At 41.2% G+C, this 20,287-nt stretch overlaps 1 protein-coding gene across 8 annotated transcripts in view; it reads right to left on the bottom strand.

Moving 5' to 3' along the window:
• mical2b (microtubule associated monooxygenase, calponin and LIM domain containing 2b) overlaps positions 1-20,287 on the bottom strand; it is an 85,873-nt gene that overhangs the window by 34,411 nt on the left and 31,175 nt on the right. For all 8 annotated transcript variants that reach the window (XR_013491640.1, XM_033634388.2, XM_033634390.2 and 5 more), the window contains exons 3-13: positions 17,305-17,512; positions 15,105-15,221; positions 13,964-14,065; positions 13,139-13,294; positions 12,892-12,992; positions 9,970-10,227; positions 9,728-9,843; positions 9,014-9,140; positions 8,487-8,577; positions 4,909-5,056; positions 3,363-3,562 (exon numbers count right to left, since the gene is read on the bottom strand). Coding sequence is in view for 7 of the 8 variants with exons in the window: in XM_033634388.2 (XP_033490279.2) it covers positions 3,363-3,562; positions 4,909-5,056; positions 8,487-8,577; positions 9,014-9,140; positions 9,728-9,843; positions 9,970-10,227; positions 12,892-12,992; positions 13,139-13,294; positions 13,964-14,065; positions 15,105-15,221; positions 17,305-17,512 (1,624 nt within the window). In the remaining variant the exon portion in view is untranslated. The remainder of the gene's footprint in view (positions 1-3,362; positions 3,563-4,908; positions 5,057-8,486; positions 8,578-9,013; positions 9,141-9,727; positions 9,844-9,969; positions 10,228-12,891; positions 12,993-13,138; positions 13,295-13,963; positions 14,066-15,104; positions 15,222-17,304; positions 17,513-20,287) is intronic.

Below are 20,287 nucleotides of genomic sequence, written 5' to 3'. Positions count from 1 at the left end.
GCACCCAGGAGGCATCCTGATCATATGCCCGAAACCACTTCAACCAGCTTCTTTCGACCCAATGAGTAGCGGCTCTACTCCAAGCTCCCTCTGGATGCCTGAGCTCCTCCCCTATCTCTTAGGCTGAGCCCAGCCACCATAGAGAGGAAACTCATTTCAGCCACTTTTATCCACAATGTTATTCTTTCAGTCACTACCCAGAGCTCATGACCAGGTGAGGGCTGGAGTGTAGATGGACCAGTAAATCGAGTGCGTTGCCTTCAAGCTTAGCTCCCTCTTCACTACAGCGGTCTGGCGCAACGCCTGCATCTCTGCTGACGCCACATCAAACTGCCTATCCATGTTAAGCTCCATTTTACCCTCACTTGTGAACAAGCACCAGAGATACGTGAACTCCACTCAAAAACACAAGGCACAAAAACTCCATCTAATATTGATCTTCTCATTAGCTTTTATTCATTCTATTTTGTCTAATGCTCCCTGTGTGAGTGCACCTCTCACAGTGATGTCACTTGGAAACTGTTGAAAATATTTGACTTTGGCAACTCCTAGTGGTGGTATTAACAGGAACACCCACACTAATTTCACCAAGATTGTGCCATTTTATTAAAGCTTTCACCTTCAGAATAATCCAAAAGACGCAATTATGAGAAAAACAATTGTCTTGTAGGGCCTTTAAATGTCAAATTACTCATTTGTTTGCACACTAACAGCCACGTCAACACCAGACTAACACTTAAATTTAGCTGAACTGTTCGCTGCATGAGAACAGTGGACAAAGAGTTATACAATCAGTACAGTGTGAGGAGGGTACATTTTTAGACTAGAGATATCAAAAGACCATTAGAAATTAACCAAAACCCACTGATGTAACTTTGCATAACAACTTACATTACCCAAGGCCATCCTAGCACAATGGCACACAGTGTACACATCGTCACAGTCTAAATATAACCAAATCATACACTTAAGCTCCAAGAATGTCTGCTAGGAAGTTCTCACCAAATGGACTGTAAAATGGTCCACTGAAGGTAAATTATTTTCCCAGCCTCTCAAGAGGTGTGGGTTGCAGCGTGGTGACAGCAGTGTGGGTGACACAGAGGTCCGCGGGACATTAACATTAAAGCACGAGAAGCAAAACGTGTCCAAAGCTGGAGCTTATAGCGGGTGTGTGACCGGAGCTGAAGGCCTCCAGAGTTACATGGAGTGACTGGATATGGCTTCCACAGACATAGCACACATACCAGTCATGTCTCTGGCAGGGACCAACCTGACCACGGTTGTGTGAGGTGCAGCACTAGCTCACGGGTAAAATAGTCCCGGAGCCTTAGTTATTTCAAATACTACTGGGTCTATACTTTAAGAGAATGTACTGACTTTGAAGACCAAACTGACTGTGACCTCCATTAGCTTCTCTTAACTGTCTTACAGTTGTCTTCCCTCTCTGTTAGTTTGTAAAGGACCGGAGATCCTGTTTTCACAGCTTTTTTTGGTTAGGTATAGTATTACACATTTTCTTGGTGGTTAGGGTGAAACTGTCCAACCGTGCACTGCATAGCCGGCCCACACCCTGCCCCATTCACATGTTATGTATGGCTGGATCCCTTTGTCATACACCGGAGTGAGTTTGCAAACTAACCATTTCCTTTTTGTCAAGCTTGGGTTGAGAAGTGAGAAAGGCCATTTTGGAAGCAATGGTTACAGTGGTGTTTGTAGTTTCCAGTTCCGTATATTACACAGCCTACAGTTCATACGTCTACTACTGAGGAATAATTATCTTAATATAACGTCAACTTGGAAGTAAAAGGTTCTATCTGACGTTTTTGTCATATCATTTTATTCCGTGAAAACATATTAACATTATGTGGGGTATTTTTTAACTTGCATATGCGTTTTTGGACTTTTTATTTAGAAAACAAAAAGGTTCTATCTTGAGACTCAAACTTGGCTCTACAAGGTTCTACTTGTGAGCCAATCAGCACTTTAAATGCACACTTATACTCCTTTTCCACCAACACAGAATTGCCCTGGACCAAAGGAAATAGACTTCTAACTAGAATTGCTGCTTCCCAGTTGTATCTCTGCAAACCAGTCATGTTGCAGCTACAGTTCTGTGAAAACATGGATGCTTCACACATCTTCCCCCCGCAGCACACAAGATCGAAACAATCGGCACAGTTTCAAATCAGGCACCCAGGATTAGTGTCATCACTTCATCATTTTACCCTATTAGACTTTTGTGTGAAATGTTTGTGAACAGAAAATGTTGTGGCCGAACACATGTTCTGCAAGGTCATGGCGACCTTGACTTTTGAGCATCAAATTAGTTCATTCTTGAGTGCAAGTGGACGTTTGTGCCAAATTTGAAGAAATTCTCTCATGGTGTTCTTGAGATATCGTGTTCACAAGAATGAGACAGACAAGGTCACTGTGACCTTGACCTTTGACCCATGGCCACTGAAACTGAATCTGTTCATTGTTGAGTCGAGTCAATGTTGGTCTAAAATTTGAGGAAATTACCTCAAAGCATTCTTGGGATACTGCATTCACAAGAATGGGGCAGACAGACGGACAGATGGATGGACGTACAACCTAAAAACATAATGCCTCTTGCCACAGCTATTGCTAGCGTGGGGGCATTAAAAACCTCAGCTATTCCCTAGTGCTTGCCTCACAATTTTAGCATTAGCTGCCAGACTAACATTAGGAAGCTAGCACTGGCTGGCTAGCGTTGTAGCCTGGCATTTTTACTGCTTGCCTTCATGAGACCATTAATAAAATCCTCAGCCTTGAGGTTCCTTATTTGTGTTGCATGACATTTTTTTCATCTCCTTACTTGTAGAATACAGTCCTGGTTAGATTCATTACAGTGGCTGCTTATTGTCTAATCCCAAGAAAACTTAAATTAATTGTTTCTGTAATCACATGTTTAAAAACCAACATATTCCTACCTGACACTGACCTCTGCACTATACTTGACCTATTTTTTTTTAATAAGAAAAAGATGATTCGGCCTAAAACAATAAACAAATGTTGTAAAAATGTCATGAAGGGCATTAAATTGAACTTCTTCATTCTTCATATGTAGACACTGTAGACAATTTCATGTGAGACACCACATGGTCATTCACTCCACAATGCTTATTTCTTATCCCATTATCATTCACTGTCACTTCAACCAGAAAACATAACTTTCCATTGAGCTGTAGTCATTACACTAAAATTTATGAAAGAATAAATTATTATTTTTCCACATTCTTACTCTCAGTACAAGCTAAATGCTTATGAGCTTCACAGCAGCTGACGAAATAAGTTGATCAAGACTGTTTTTAATCTGTGACAGAAGCAGGAAGGAGTCTCACGGTTGTTGTTTCCTGGGGAGTTCCTGAAGGCCTCGTAGAACTTGGAGAGGTAGAGAACCATCAGCAGCTTGTCTGGTTCAGCCTCCGCCGCCATCTCCTTACCGGTCGTCACTGGCTGGATGCCAAACTCTCGCTCGGCCAAGTCAAACACCAACTGGTTGTTCCCTGCCACGTCCTCCTCGTTAAGAGAGTCATAGTCACTGAGGAAGAACAAAAGTGAAGTGAGGGGAGGTTAGTGTATGAGTTTCTATTGTTTCTTAAAACATCCTCCATATTTCTAGCACTGGCAGAAGAGAGAGATGATGAGGTGAGATAACAAGAGCAAAAGAGAAGATAGTAAGGGGATTTTGCTTTATCTGATTTTATAATAAAAGTGATGTAGAAAAGTTCAAGTATTTGAGTTTCAGTTTCAGTTTCTCAGTCATATGTAGGTTCACACAGGGTCAACAGTACATTGAAACGTATTGGACGAGAGAACAGGTCAGCACAGCAATAAAAGCACTAGACACAATAACGATCAAATAAGCCCAGAGACCATCTTATGATGACATCAGCTGCAATACAGCAATCTGCCACGTAAACAATTGTGGGCCAGGGGCGTAAAGTGTGGGGGCCAATGGCCACTTCCCTACTTCCTACCCCATCCCATCATTTTGATCACTTTGTGAGCATTTTATTGTTCATAATATCTACGTCAGCCATAGCTAGCAGCTTAATGTTAACAGGCTGACATTTAGCGTGTCAGCTGGTAATGTTAGCACGTTTAACATATTAACATAGCAACAGTTGGAGGACTGTTTAGCATGTTCGTTTGCATACATTTAGCATGGTAAAATGCTAATATTTAGCATGTTAGCATGTAAGTATGTATGTAGTTTCTGTGGTATCTGAGGGATCACAAATTGATTACTGTTCATCCTCTGAGGACCAAGAACGTGTTATGCGTCAGACTGGTGGATTGACTGCCCATTTTTAGAGCTGCTCTGCTAGCGGAGCTCAAGACTGCTTTGTTTGACAGGTAAACACTGGAACCATGGAAAAAAACACCAACCATGCAAACATAATCTCTCAAGTACAAATCAGTCTTTGAATCACAGCAACCTGCTATGACAAGATTTACAGTAGATGACTTGTGTGTGATTCTACACAATGAGCCCTCCTCAAAGAAATGATGTCATTCCCCCTGATCACTCTGACACTTTTATTTGATTTCTCAGTTGTGTGTGAGCGGACTGGAAAAAGTGGGTCAGTGTTGACTTTATGATAGCCGGTTATTGAATGAGATTAATCAGTGGATAAGTTCATTAAAATCACTTTGATGGAGTGTCAGCACCATCAAACAAGGAAATCAAATGAACTAGTGCCTCTCATTCCCCAGATATTAATTTTGTCCCATTCATTCATATTATTAAGCTGCTCAGTTTAAACAGAGCCAGTCTGGACTGGTGACTCTTCACAAGCCAACAGAAAACTGCCAAGACCTGAATAACCAACATTGCCATGTGTTTTCGAATTGGATTGTGTGAGCTTTTGTGTGTGTTCTTACATGAGCTCAGGCCTCTGGCAGTGTATGAGAGCGCAGAGGGCCAGGCCATTCCTCCAGGAAGATGTGAGGTTAGTTACGTCAACTCCCCTGTAGCCATGAGTCTGCTTCTGACACCAGGTCAGCAGCCTGCCAGGACGCACCTCGGACTCTGCATGAGACAATGAGATCAACAATACCGTTAGCAAGGTCATGTCGGGTTGGAATTTGCCCTTCGAAATACAGCATTGACTCAATAAAACTCTGCATCTGAACATCGGTGACTTGTTGGTTTAACTTGAGCCTTGTGACTTGAAAGACTTGAATCACCTCCCAAGCCTAAAGCAGAGAAACCTTGGCAGCGAATTCGGAGACAGAGCAGATATTCAGGTCAGGGCACAAACTAGCCTGCTTAAAAGATCTGCAGTATTCGCTGTGGTGTGTTTTAAAATGCATAACTGTAACTTCATGGCAGGATTTCAGGGTTAATCTGTGGAGTGAAGGAATGGAAATTTGCTTCATGGTTAATCTAACTTCATGGTAATTTTGGAGGCTGTAGCTGCTGCAGTGCTGTTTTGTGTCATGGTGTTTCTCATATTTAGCCTACAATCACTGATATGGATGGGATGGAGAAAATATTAAAAACACCTGTTAGTATATTACAATACACGTCAACAGCTTGACAGACTTCAGCCTCCAAAATAACACAGAGGTGAATCAACACCTCTCTAAAACCATTTTTAACAAAAACTGAGCATTATAACCTTCATGACTGTAGAAGTAAGTGCAGGGCTGGTGTAATGCTGCATTAGTTTTAGCTACATCGTACTCATCACCCTCATTTCAAGCAGCAGTAAACAGCAGACAGCAGGTGTTTCCATTATCAAACCCACTGTACACTACCTGCCCTGCACCAAAAAGAGATGGACGCAGTTAACGACTAGGAAGAGCACACATCGGAGAAGTTTGTCTTCGGGGCTTTCTACCACCAAGTTCTTTCTGGCAGAAATCTAGCCCTTTAACCCACACTACAATCTTTTTCCTAAGTCGTACCTAGGAATGGGCTTTCTGAAGGCAACCTTCTCCCAACAGCAGCTGGAGCAACAGCAGCAGCTGAAGAGCCAGATAATTTACTCAAGTAGGAGACCAAAATAGAGCCAAAAGGAGAGTGAATACTGGGCTTTCATTCAACAGGTAGCCAGATACATTACTCCAAATCAATACTTTGGTACCAAGTGGATGCCAAAATTCTGAAAAGGTGATGGTACTCGTTTTTCTCCAGTACCAGTTCTCCCAAGTCTTGCTGTTCTGAGGAGCAGCATAAACACTTTCAGGTGTTGTAGTCTGCCATTAAATGCTAAAGGAAGAAGAAGAACGCCTACCAGCATGGAAGAAGAACAACATGTGGAAGACAGTGACAAGTGCAGCTGCTGCAACAGCTCCACCTCGACTCGTCGAAAAGAAAAGTGTGTTTTTCTGAGGCCAGCATTCCTCTTTAATTCCTTGCAATGGGAGCCCAGATAGTAACACTGTAGCAGCAACATCACAAGGCCCTGAGCTTCTATTCTGTGCTGAGCACTGCAGTGACATCATATTGGGTATCGAGAATTGTGGAATTTGACTGGTATTGGTATGCCTACTCCATATTAACACTAATATTGTTTTGGAAATATCAATAAGGCATTGTTTGTTTACAACTTCACCATGACATCATAACATAAGAAAACTATAAAAGCACTCGGAGAAAATTTCATCAAAATCCGTTCAGAACTTTTTGAGTTATTTTGCAGACAAACAAACAGACAAACAGACCAACGCCGGCGAAAACATAACCTCCTTGGCGCAGGTAATAATATGTCAAGCCAGGTTGTGTTTGCAACTTATTCTGCTGCCCCTAAGGGTCCTGAAACAATCTATTACTGCTGCTGTAACTTGTGACTAAACAATTATTTGTTCCTCTCAGAGAGAAACCTCCATTATAGAGAAGACAACATTCAGCTGCATACTGTTGTTGTTTAGCAAAGCAGAGCAGGTCAGCACATGTTTGTGAGAAGCATCATGTTTGACCCTCATGTGGGTGTAATGTTATCCAGCTGTATTGTCTGGGATGAGGTGTGTCAGCCTGTGACTGAGATAAGGCTAAAGTTTCCCCTCAGTGAAGGCTGGCGAGGCATTCACTATGATGTCAGCCTTTTTTCTCCAGTAAACTTAATTCAGGGGTACACTCCAGTTTGATGTAGACAGCATGTTCAAATGGCTCAGCCTTTGTTACAGCAGCTAAGCTGTCATGCTACACTGTCTGGCTGAGTTAGAGTTGAGACAGTTTTATAAACAGTTGCTGAGTCTCTTAATTTCACCTAGAAAGGTATCAGCGAATGCTTCAATGCAGTGTTAACAGGGCTGTGGATGTATCTAATCTCAGCGGTGGCTCATAGGATGATCAGATTACCATTACAGCATGACAGAGAGCTCTGAAAGTAGAATACAGTCCCATCTGAGTAGTTGGCAGCATTCCTGACTGTTAATACTTTGTCTAAAGATATTCAGGGCGTCTATAGTCTGTTATTATAGCAGCATGAACACAAATCACACTATCCCTATAACCAGTTGATACATGTTCAGCACTGTCTCGCAATCATACTGAAACCAAAATGCTTTCTGAATCTTTATTTTGATATATTTTAGTGTCTTAAAATGAAGATCTACGCTGAAAAACCAGAAGAAGAAAATCAAACTTTACTAATAGTTTTACAGACTTTAAAGTTGCATTTTGGCAAGATTCCAGTTGCAGCCGGCACGTAAACCTTGTCACTGACTAACTGCCTGATGGCTCATTTTTCAATTAGTGCAGTGCCTATTTAAACACATGCCTGTACAGAACGGAATGCCTGTACAGAACACATGCCTGTACAGAACGGTAACAATATTAGTATTTTAAGTTAGTATGACAGTCAGAAACACCAGTAAAATACACAACTAACATGTTCGACTGAGTCCTCAGAGCCCTGAAGCCCTGCCACCACTAAAGTTTAATAATATTGAACATGTTATATGTCCAAATTGCACCAAATTTGAGACTGTATGTCCTTGGTTCTCCAGTAAATCACCTGCCAAGTGTGAAGTAGATCAGATGAACGGTTCTCAAGAAATGCAAAGGACACACATACATACATTAGGGGGCAGGCACATATAAGAATCTTTTTTCTTCTCGCTGCTCCTTTCCAGTCATGGAGGTGTTGATTTGAAAATGTAGAGTGCATGTGCAAATTCTGTTGTCCACTTTCATGTGAGGAACAAACAAATAAACTAAACTAAACTAAACATACACACATACAGAGATACTTTGCTGTATAGTTAGATATCATAGAGGTTCAGAGAGCAGATGAGATAGAGACAAACATCAAACATACTAAGTGAGCAAAGTTAAATCTTGGACCAGTGGGGAAAGCCACATTACATCATCTAACACAAATCGCACCTTTTTTTTCTCATAGATCATTATTTTCAAATCTCAATATTTTCATGGACAATGACACTGAATGTGTCAGACAGCCATCAGGACTAAATCACCACATTGTGTTTGGGGGAATAGTCATTCTCACCTCTTCTGGACAAGTTCACTGATCTACGTATGGGTCCTCCTTTTTCCAGATGACATGAGTCCTGTTGGCCATCAATGAACAGGTGACGCACCTGAGAGAACAAAGAGGCAGAGAGAAAGTCAAAGATATGTAGGGAAATATTAATTAATATGAAATTATTTTAAACTTGATCAAACATTGTTTAACAAAATCACAGGGACACTTAGTCATTGCAAAAGCAAACAGTATGATTTAGAGGATTTGCAGTTGACACAAATCTCTTTGGAGCCCCATTAGTTGTATGTGGTTATTAGCTGGCAGAGCTAATAAAGGAATATAGTCATCGTTAACAACTCTACAAATGTTAATTGGGACACCCATCAGGGGTGCCCTATGAGCTCGCTCCTTTTTGCATTTGCCATAGAGCCACTTGCAATCTCAACATATAGCAGGGATGTGGAGGGGAGTCTTGAACAAACATGCTGACAACTTACATCTATAAGTGCTTTCCTTAGTTTCCTTCCTTATTATATAAGTGTTGGACTGACCTGGTGTGGGCGTACACAGCTGGAGTTGAGGTTGGGGTAGCGGGAGGCAGGGTCAATGCTGTACTGTTCAAAGTTTTTACTGATGTTCTCCGTGGTGGTCTGAGGCAGCAGGCGGTAGATGCTCTCCCTGTAGAGACAACAGCACAGATATAACTGGTAGATTCAAGACAGTGCAGCTTCATAGATTTTTTTTAGATTTGTGGTCAGTTGATGGTAAGCCAATTTGCCTTTCACGTTTTCATGATACTTGTGTACAAGTACACACTTTGGACTGACAGCGGAGCAGGAGGAAAGGTCATAAGGTCACTATAAACAATAGTTTTCATCCTTTGAGGAGCATGAATGTCCAATTAAAGGGCACGGAGGAGCTAGAAGACAGCACATGTATATGGTTCATCCTCTGTGAAGCATGAATCTCCTAAGTAAATGTCATGGTAATTTGCCTATTTGGTAACTGATTAGTAAAAGTAAAGTATAATTTTAAAGTAATAAATGGTCAGAGAGTCAACAACAACCTCTCTTGTCCTGTGGGGAACATGTATACGCAGTAATAAGTGTCTGGCCAGTAGCTGCCAAGTTGTCATGCTTTGTTATTACAAGATGCTGAACCCCAAATTGCTCCCAATGGCACAGCTATCGACTTGTTTTCAACTGTATGAAATGCAAAGAAAATCTACCTTGCTTATCTAAAGTTAGAGACAACAGACCACACACCTCTCAGCCAGTATTTCCAGAGGACTCTTGCCCTGCGCCCAGCCCCTCACCATCCAAGCACTGTCAAAGGCTGCCAGAAAACCCCGAGCACAACCTGTACCCATCGGCCAGAAGGGCTGCAAACAGAGAACATGATGTCAGCTTGAGCGCACACAAGCTAAGCCTCAGTCAGGGCAGAGGCCAGAGTATCAAACAACTCTGACAACACACAAACAACACCCACTGTCACTGCTACCTCATACCTCAAGCAGACTGTCTCCCACCAGTGCGACCAGGAGCTGATGTCCGTGTTTGTCCCTGATCAAGGCGGCGTTCTCTGAGGCGTACATGCTGGTGAAGTCAAACATGGCTACATCTGGCTGCCCGTAGTGGTTGATGGCGTAGTCGAGGGATGGCAGCTGGTAATTTGTGCCGAAGTCGGCTGCCTCACGGGCGTAGGAGAGCAATGATTCCTGGTTGACGTTGTCAGCGCTCAGCAGGCGCTCCGTTTCTATGTAGTCCTGTATTTAGAGGAGGGGAGGAAGGTATAAGGCAGACATCATTGAATTAAACTAAATGATTTAAAGCTGCACTGATCAATACTTTTATGTAAACTATGGCTCAAATGACCAAGTGTAACATTTAAGGGGCCACTTGTAAAGGAAACCCAGAAAATTATCACCTGACTGTGCTGTTCCTGTCAGCGCTATTGAACTTTTTAGCCTCTTTAAGCTAAATTCTTTTGGTTTTCTAGCCTAAAAACTCCAATCTTATCATCCTTTGCTTCCAGCAGCAGCAGCCAGTTGTTTGCAATTCAGACAAATGGCGGACAGGCAAAGTTAGCAGCTGGCTTGTGACTTTCCCCTGAATCATCGTCCCATGTTTTTATCAACATAAAACTTCCTGTTAACCACCACTGTTTCACATTTCTCCAGAAATGAAATCAAAAACAAATTTAGACTGGTGTGTTTCACTGCAAGGGGGAAATAATGACAAAACCAAGTTAGTCAGTTTGTTAAATCAGTGAGCTATTATCAGTGATGAGGCCTCTGAGGCTTTGGCCACATGTACACATGCTGCCTCACAGCTGACGCATTGAGATATCATTCTGCACTAATGGGCAATGTAAGATGAGATGGAGACCACTGAGGGCACAGCGAGGCAGGGTTTCAACATCTGCGTGCGTGTGTGTGTCTGTGTATGTGTGGGTTACTGAAAAATAAAAGACAGTCCGCATGTGTATGCTACTGAATCTCAAGCAGTTTTTTTAATGCTTACCTGCATGTGTGTGGTGTATATTTTCAGATGATTGTCCTGGCAAGTTCTGGGTGGAAGGTTTAAAGCCACAGTGTGTAGGAATTTCTCCCATCTAACGCTGAAATCATATATTGCATTCAAACAGATGGCGCACTCTAGCGCCTCACTGTTTCAAACACGTATTGCAACAACTGTAGCCGCTGTGTACCAAAAAGCTATGATAACACTGATGAAACCATGTCATCCGATACTACATGGAATATTCATTCAGGCTCCTACACAGACACACACGATGCAAGTTGACAAACCCCCTCCTCACCATGCTGGCTGTGTTTACAACATAGGACTCATGTATTATGCAGCATCATGGGTGACGGAATCCTCGTCGCCAAGAAAGTGCAAAAGGGAATCAAAAAGGCAGAGTGACTGGCGAACTAAAAAAACAAGGGTCAGCATTGGGGTTGCCTTTCCCAGGTGGAGAGAGCTGCTGAAGGAGAAAGGTAGGCTAATACAATCACAGGCCAGCGCTAACAGCGGCGCAGTAATGCGAGGAGAGGGATGAGGCTGTTAGCGACTGGCCGCTAACAGCGGCTAACAGCCAACAGCGGCGCTGGCCTGTGATTGCATTACCATTCTCCCTCAGCAGCTCTCTCTACCTGGGAAAGGCTACCCCGATGTGGGCCTTCGTTTTTTTAATTCGCCGGTCACGCTGCCTTTTCTATTCCCTTTTGCGCTTTCTTGGCGACAAGGATTCCGACTCCCATGATGCTGCATATGCATGATCCTGCATTATGCTCAAAGAGTGGGACTTTGTTTCAGATTTGCCAGGGTAGTAGCGAAGCGCCTCTTGCTCCTCTCCTTCGGCTCCTCAGTCACGCAGTGCTGGCCTGGCTCTCAACGAAAACGCAGAAGGCGGTGCTGTATGTCCCTTGCTGGCAGGTGTATTCTCAAGATGGCGAAACGTAATGGAACCCCACAGACGACTTACCCGCACAATGTACAAACAAATCCGAAATTCTCCTTTTATGAGAATAAGTCAGATTATTGGTGGAGGTAATAGTACACCAGTGATGATATATTTATGAATGCAGACATCAATTTTTGCCAATAAACTGAAAATGTTACACAATGTCCCTTTAACAATATTTCACCCACAACGTCATAATAATACCCTAATTTATACTGTCTAACCTCTTCCAACCTTATCCTTAACACCGGAGCACCCCAGGGCTGCATTATAAGTCCCCTACTATACTCCCTGCACACACAAGACTTTGTAGCCACTTCCAACTCCAACACCATCATCAAATTTGCCAACAACGACACAGCTCTGATGGGCCTGAATGAAAAGGCCTACCTGAAAGACGTAGAGGATCTGACCTGCTGGTGTCAGGACACCAACCTACTTATGAATGCCAGCAAAACCAAGAAGATGATTGTGAACTTTGGGAAGAAGCAGCACACAAACTATGCTCCTCTTAATATTAATAGGTCCTCTGTGGAAAAAGGTGGATTGCTTCAAATACCTTGGTGCCCACCTCACTGAGGGCCTGACCTGGGTGCTACATACTGACTCACTGGTGAGAAAGGCAATTCAGGAACACTGGAGGAAATTTCAGGTATCACCTCAACAAGTGAGGAGTTTTTACTCCTGCACCATCGAGAGCATCGGGATAGGAAACATCATAGCTACGGAAAAAGCACCACACAAGATATTTGATAGGCAGTGCTCTACCCTGCCTTGGGAATATCAATAGCAGGGACTGCAAGAATAACACCAAGAGAATCATTAAGAATCAGACCACCTGGTTAACGGCATTTTCTCTTTGTTGAGGTCAGGTACAAGGTATTGCATATACCAGGCCAACACTGACAGTACTAATATACTGACTGTACTGCTGTATTTACATATGCAGGTGTACACTCACATTTATGATGACTCCTTTGTCCAGCAGACTGTGCTTCTTTGCCGTCATGACAAAGTAGTGGGTGTTGTCTTTGTAGTAAACTATGTTCTCCAAGTCAATTCCTGAAAACAGCAGCAGGGTTACTTAACTAATGGCACTTCAAATGCTGTAAGAAGGAGCAATTAGAGTGGGAGAAGCAAACAGACAGCCCTGCATAGTGAGTCTTTATAGCATGGGTTGCTAGCGCTACGCTTTTTTTCTACTTCACCTGTCTCCTCCTTGAGTTCCAGAAAGAACTTCTGGTTAAAGATGAAGGCCACCCCACTGATTTCCTCCACTTTAGCCTCTGCTGTGGTGTTCCTGTTGACAAAGTTGGCTGTGATGGCGATGGCCAGCTTCCCTCGAAACTCTTTACGACCGAATCCTGCCGCAAGAGAAAGACAAATCTTAGCAATGAATCAAACCTTTGGTAACAATATTTCATTAATGGCTAGTTTTTAAGTAATATGAGAATGGGTACAAAGTCAAAGTTGGATTCAAGAACAATATTTAAAGAGTAGCTGACCCTCCAGGCTCCAGTAGGCCTACACAAAAGGGAGTTTCCCAGCAGTAATGGAGACAGACTGCTTATGGAGTCGACCATTTATTCTGAGAGAATGTTTACTTTTTCTGTAATCAGTAACTTTATGTGTCAGCAAACATATGCACAATGCATATACCACACACACACAAACACACACACAAACACACACACAAACATGGATGAGCATGCAACAAAGCTCTCAAACACTTCATAAAACCAGCACACACACTCACACACACACCGCTGACCCCCATCCAGGCTATTAAGCTTCCACTTGAAACTATGTCAACAGGAAATGCTTGACCCAGTGACTAAAAGCAGCTTTGCAACACCCACCTCTTTTTCAGTAAAAATAACAAATAGTGCTTTGACTGCAGTGTAAAATTGTCCAATAAATGTAGGTCAAGAACAAACTTTTTCTCAGGACTCATTTTAAACCAGAACACCCACTATAATTTACACCCACAGCATCGCTCTGGTTTGTCAGTCCAAGTTTTCCTTCTTTCTCACCATCTAATGTGTTTTTGCGTCCATCGGCTCCAATCACCACATCAAAATCAAAGTCCGAGACAGGATGACTGGAGGGTCGGACTTCTGCTCGCCACCCAGGACCTGAGGAAGAACACAACAAACCAGCTCAGCCCACTCCTATCATGTTGTTTTTCTGACCTCACAAGGTTTATGAGGCAGTGTTGTAGTACTTGAGACTGGTCTTTGCCTGAAGACAACTTTTTGAAGGTCTCAGTCTTGTCGGCTCATTTTTACTCGGTCTTGTATATATGCGCATTACCACACACATCACATCAAATTAGTCACAATCAGCTCTGATCTAAGGGAACTCACGGGTACATGGGGGGGTCAATAAATCCTTGATGTAATTTGGAGAAAGTCCATTTAATGCTGTAAAGGTGATCATTATCATTTTAAAATCAATTTCTTAGTGGCTGTTAAAATTCTTCCGTTAGCGTTCTGCATCATTTGTAGTTGGTGAAGGGAGCTCTGGCTCATACCAACTTGAAGTGCACTACAGTAATCCAGGCGAGAAAAAATAAAAGCATGTATGACCTTGTGTTAATCCGAAGGTGGTAAGAAAAATCTGGTTTTAGAGATCTTTTTGAGTTGAAGGAAACATGTCTGGACAATATCTATTACTTGGGCATGAACGAAGATTTGTATCAAATAATATGCCAAGATCTTTAGCAGTCTGCTTCAGATTATTAGTGAGAGAACCGGGCTTGCCATGAATCAAGCTGGTGGATTTAATTGGACATCAGTTTTCTCGCTGTGAGATTTTAAAGTAGACAAATGGTTATGTCATGTTCTCTGGAGTGTTAAGTGTTATGAGAGTCCCCATGTGCCATATTTAGGACACTTGGCATATTTTGAGACACTTAGAAAGGCAAACTCAAAGTAGAACTAAAATGTAACTATCAGCAGACTCTATCAATAGACGTGTTATTTTCCAGACAGTTTGCTATAAATGCTGCCAGTGCAAACGCCTCCTCTCTGGGAAACTTTCTGATTACTTTAACACATGCATTTTGTTAGCAGGCAGTTTTCCATATATAGCTAAGATATGCTGGTGAGTCCCTGTGTGTCACTGCCACTCATGACCCTTTAACATACGGATAACAGACACATGCATACTTACTGTCGTCAGTCTGCTCTGCTGGTGGCTCCAAAAGCTTGACAAACTCCACATTGACATGAATTTCCACTCCCAGAATCAGAGACACTTTCAGCAGCATCAGCTGAAGCTGGCGGATACCTGGAGTGGATAGACACAAATGCAGATATTGTAGAGCCAAAAAGCACACAAAGCAAGCCTAGAGCTACCTCAATGGATATATGTATTTTATACTGGATGGGCAGCTGCATCCAGTCTACTAACAAGCTGCACCATACGCCACAGGTTGCTCCTATAATGTCATCACAACCCTATAAAGCTGATGTTGCTACAAAAACATTTGTGTTCATTAGCGTGTTAGTTCAGGTATATGACTAGGAATGTGAACTGTGAAATTGCTGTAACAAACTCATATAAAAACTTTAGAAAAATACATTCCTCCATGTGATTCTAATTTTGTTAACACAAGGCAATACATATTTTAACTGTACATATTCTGTATCTGAGCAGTAGGGATGTACCAATCCAACTTCCTCTCTTCCAGTACCTGAGTGTATCTGCCTATACTGGGTACCAGTCTGATATCTAAAATTTAAAATCTGTGTACCTGACTGTGTAGAACTTATTGGGATCATTTTTAATGTTAAGTGACACAAGGCTGCTAAAACTGAGTTGAATGATAGTGGAAAGCATAAATTTTATAATGACACTGACAAAGTAAATGTATTTAATGTAGATCTGTCACATCATGATCATCAGTAGTTCTGCTTAAAAAGATCTGCATCAATGCCACTACCATCCCCACTAAACAGACTATGAAATGTCATAGATCAACAACATCCTGACAGTAACATAATGTTCCATTAATAAAAAGTAAAACGTGTGAAGCACACATTGGATTTTATGGAGTTAAAGGGTGGGTTTAATATTTTTCAGCCTGGACCCTATTTTTCCCCATGTTTTGTGTCTAAGTAAATAATAGGGACAAATAGTTTTGAAACTGGCCCAGTATTGAGAGAGAGGCTCCAGCTGGCAGTGGCGAAACAGGCTGCAATGAAACCATATGGGGCAATTGTACATCGTCAATTTACATTCACTGAAAGCGCTTTTGCCGCTGACAGGCTCAGATTATTATTCTAGTCTGTGACCACTTATGGAAAGGATCCCTACTGAGACAGACCTCTTTATTAAAGAGAAAGATCCTTTTTGGTTAACCAGAAACAGCCTCGATATTGCCATCATCAAACCCACCAGACTCCATTTAAATAAACAGCAATTTTATCATCGTACAACACACTTCATTCAAAGTCGACAGAGACAAAATAAAACTCACAAAAATTAGCTTGGTTCATCTTTCTACTGTTCCAGCAATCACTTACTCTGATTTGATTGAAATAAACCTTTAAATCACCCAATTAGATTTGAAAATGTGCTGGTTCTACACACACTAAAATTACTGTTTATTTAAATGGAGTTTGATGGAACTGGCAAGAGAGATTTCTGGAGTATTATAAAAAAAAAAAAGGTATCTTACTCTTCAACAAATGCTACATATCCCAACAGGTTACAGTGCAGTCTGTTTCGCCACTACGGACTGCAGTGTTCCGGCTCAATACTTGATCAATTTCAAAAATAGTTGTTCCCATTAGTCATTTAGACAAAAAATATGGGACAAATGGGTCCATGTAGAAAAAAACAGAACTTATCCTTTAATATAGTGTCTTTTGTAGCTTACAGCTGCTTTCTCAGCAGCTGTTATGGGAGGAAGTGGCTTCTCTTACAGATGAGAACAAGTAAGTGTTATGGAGACATACATCTTTGAAACGAGATATTAATACATGACACCGTTACTAAAGCTGGAGAGCAAGAAATGCCAGTGGAAACTTCCCACTAGGGAGAGACTGAAGAAATAAACTGCAGCAAACTAGGCTACTGGAAAATCTCTTCTCACAGGTTGCAGAGTCATACAGCCAGCAAATACCACCCATCATGCCACGGTGTTAAATATAGACAGCAGCATTTCAAGTGACTGTAAAAAGGGTCCTGACCCCAAGGTTAAGGAAGTGATTCTTCTGAGATTATTTGACACAACCAAAGAACAATTTCTCTTCCTTCTCAGAGCACTATGAGGTAAAAGACAGAAGTTTAAAAGTTAAGCTTCAGTCCACTCGCTCATTTAAAAATGAGAGCAATTGAGAAATAACTGACACAGATTTACACTCACTGATGTGGTCGATGGAGCCAGCGCAGAACTTTCCGTAGAACTTCTTGGCTCCGAGGCCCCTGAGGTCGTGGATAGTGAAGGGCCACAGGTGGAGCACATTATTCCTGGAAAAGGTGTCCCTCTTCTCGATCACCACCACCTTACAGCCCAACAGTGCCAGCTCGATGGCTGTCCGCAGACCACAAGGACCACCGCCAATGATCAGGCACTGAATAAAAAAGGAAGAAGAGGGTAAAATGTGAAAGAGGGGGTGAGTTAGTTTTCTATTAGCACCTTGGGCCGTGGGAAACAACTTTTCATCTCTGTATACTCTGTATGTGGAAATGACACATAAACAAATTTGAACTTGGATTACAGAGCCAAATATTTCCCTCAAGAGTTAGTGGAAACTAAGGAGCTAAAAGGGAGTGAATACTAGACATACATTCATCAGGTGTCCAGACACATGATTCCAGATGAATGCTAATGATGTTCTGTCTGTGTAAATAAGCATCTGTTTGCTAACACACTTGTCACTTTATAAACGTAATATTTCAAAGGCAAGTCGCAAGTGTATACTTCATAGTAGGGGTTCTCAACAGTTTCTGACTTCAGGCCCACTTCTGATTGTTAAAAATGTCTGAGGACCACCTTCACAAATAAATGATAAAAAAAAACAAAAACAAAGAAGAAATAAAAAGAAAGAAAGAAATAAATTTAATAATCCTTTTTTTATTACCAGCTTTTACATGTACTTTTACTTTCAATAGTCAGTTACAGTTAACCTAATAACATTACTTTTGATACACAAGTACAGTAAATATCAGATATTTTAAGACTTTTACTCAATTGTTATTCTAATTGGTGACTTTAATATCTACGAAAGTCATTTTCTGGCAAGATATTTGTACTTTTACTCAATTATGGTAGGAGTGGAAGAAAAAATCTATATAGTATAGTATTGCGATATTTTTGCGTCGAAATATCGTATCATCACATAGTGCCAAGTATCAACTTTTTTATTATATAAACTATTAATATTACGGATACAAATTAAACTTTAGGTAGCTTACTAGATAAAACAGATGGTGACAAAGTTTTTCCTTTAGGAACCTAATTTAAAAAGGTAATAAATTGCGATATATTTTATCGCAATACTCAGGATATCACAACATTTAAAATCGCATTAATACTGTATCGTGACTTAAGTATCATGATAATATATTATAGATCCTCTGGTGATTCCTACCCCTGCTTTCAGGTACTTCATCTACCACTGACGTTAGCTAGCTACAGTAGCAAGACATGTTAGTCTCAAACTGATGATGTATCGTGATTGGCATGGTGATATCTAAACATAACTGGTCACTGAAATAATGCATTTTAATTTACTTTTTTATTTATGTAAATTCTTGAGCAAATTAAGATATAAAAAAATAAAATAGCTTTGTAAATAACAGAAAAAAAAATACATTTTGATCTAACCTAACAAACTGGCTGTACCTCCACAGCCCACAAGATGGCATTTTGAGGGCCACTGTTTGAGAATCACCACTTAAAATATGGTGTTCAAAGCTTACAGTAGGTGTGACTGAAAATCCTGGCTATATTTACACTAACTCGCACTGATGTTTCCTTTTGGACTGAGAAGAAATTTGGAAATGGGAACAGGAGAGGAAAAAACTTTATCTGAGAAGTCTCAAAGGTCCTGTGTGATTACCGCCGATGTCTAATTTCCAGGTCATCATGCGGTTTGCTAGTTTACAGTTACAGGGAAAATTAACGGATAAAACAATTAGCACAGCCATCTGAGAAAGGTTAGTTTAGAGTATGATTCATGGCATCTTCCATATAACAGAACACAATGTACAGGAAACTAAGATACAGATATTTTTTTCTAGACACAGAGTTCCAGAAAACAGAGAACCTCCCTAGCTACAGCCAGTCGTCTGTCTCTAAATAGCAGTTTCTCCCACAAAAATTAGTTGTTATTTTTGGCCGACTTTCAGCCCAACCCGTCTCTGCTATCTCCCCCCTCTTCGAGTCTCTGGCCTCTTTCCTCTACGGATGTCTTATCTTTCCCTTCAGATATGAAGTCATCGAACACTATGCTAAACATGCTGCCTATAATACTCAGACATACATGGTCCAACAATAAGACAGATTAGCACATCACGTAAAATAACAAATATGAGATACCTATCACTTTAAAAATGTATCTGAACTCCCATCCTGGCTTTAGGCCTCGTACTGCCATCTGACTAACAGGGCCCACTTTCATAAAGTTTCCCCTATAGACAGTTATGAGATCAAACTGAATTTGCACAAGCTACATGCACTGAATCCAGTTAATTCAGCTTTTCATTTTTAAGATTACTTTGGTCCAATTAATAATTTGCATATAATTACAGAAATAATCTGCTTAAATAATTTATTTCCCCAACAATCCACACTGGCAAAGGTCCTAATTGGGTATTTGAACAAATAAACCATAATTCCTGAAGTGTTTTTTTTAGGTTTAGGATTTTTAAGGGTTGTAAAAATGGGCACATATGTTCTACTCAACAGAACACAAAAAGGAGAGACAGAAAAAAGACAGGAACATATCAAAAGTCAGACTACATAAATGGTGCTACACAGACTGTCCGATCTGTCATTGCATTTCAAGGACCGAGGCTGTTTCTCCACAGGCACAGTTTAGCCATGAGCAAGTCAGTTTTCTCTGAGGCCTCACAGCAGGGTGCTCATCTGCACCATCTTCTCCCTCGGGCCAAAGCTGTGTCTTGCACCTAACTGATAATTCAACATATATAAATCAAACTATGCTGATGACAACAGAGCAACTTCTCTTTTTAGTAGTTCCTCTGTCCAGCCCTTAGCACCTGTGTAGTTTATAAATGAATCCCTGCAGTTTGGAGCTCGATTTCACTCTCACATTCCTGTTTGTACTTCCAGATTTCAGCATTATTTCACTGTTTACTGTAAACTGTCCTACAACCAATTA

Source organism: Epinephelus lanceolatus, chromosome 5 (assembly GCF_041903045.1).
Source record: "Epinephelus lanceolatus isolate andai-2023 chromosome 5, ASM4190304v1, whole genome shotgun sequence".
Lineage (NCBI taxonomy): Eukaryota > Metazoa > Chordata > Actinopteri > Perciformes > Serranidae > Epinephelus > Epinephelus lanceolatus.
This window is presented reverse-complemented; position numbering and strand designations above follow the sequence as displayed.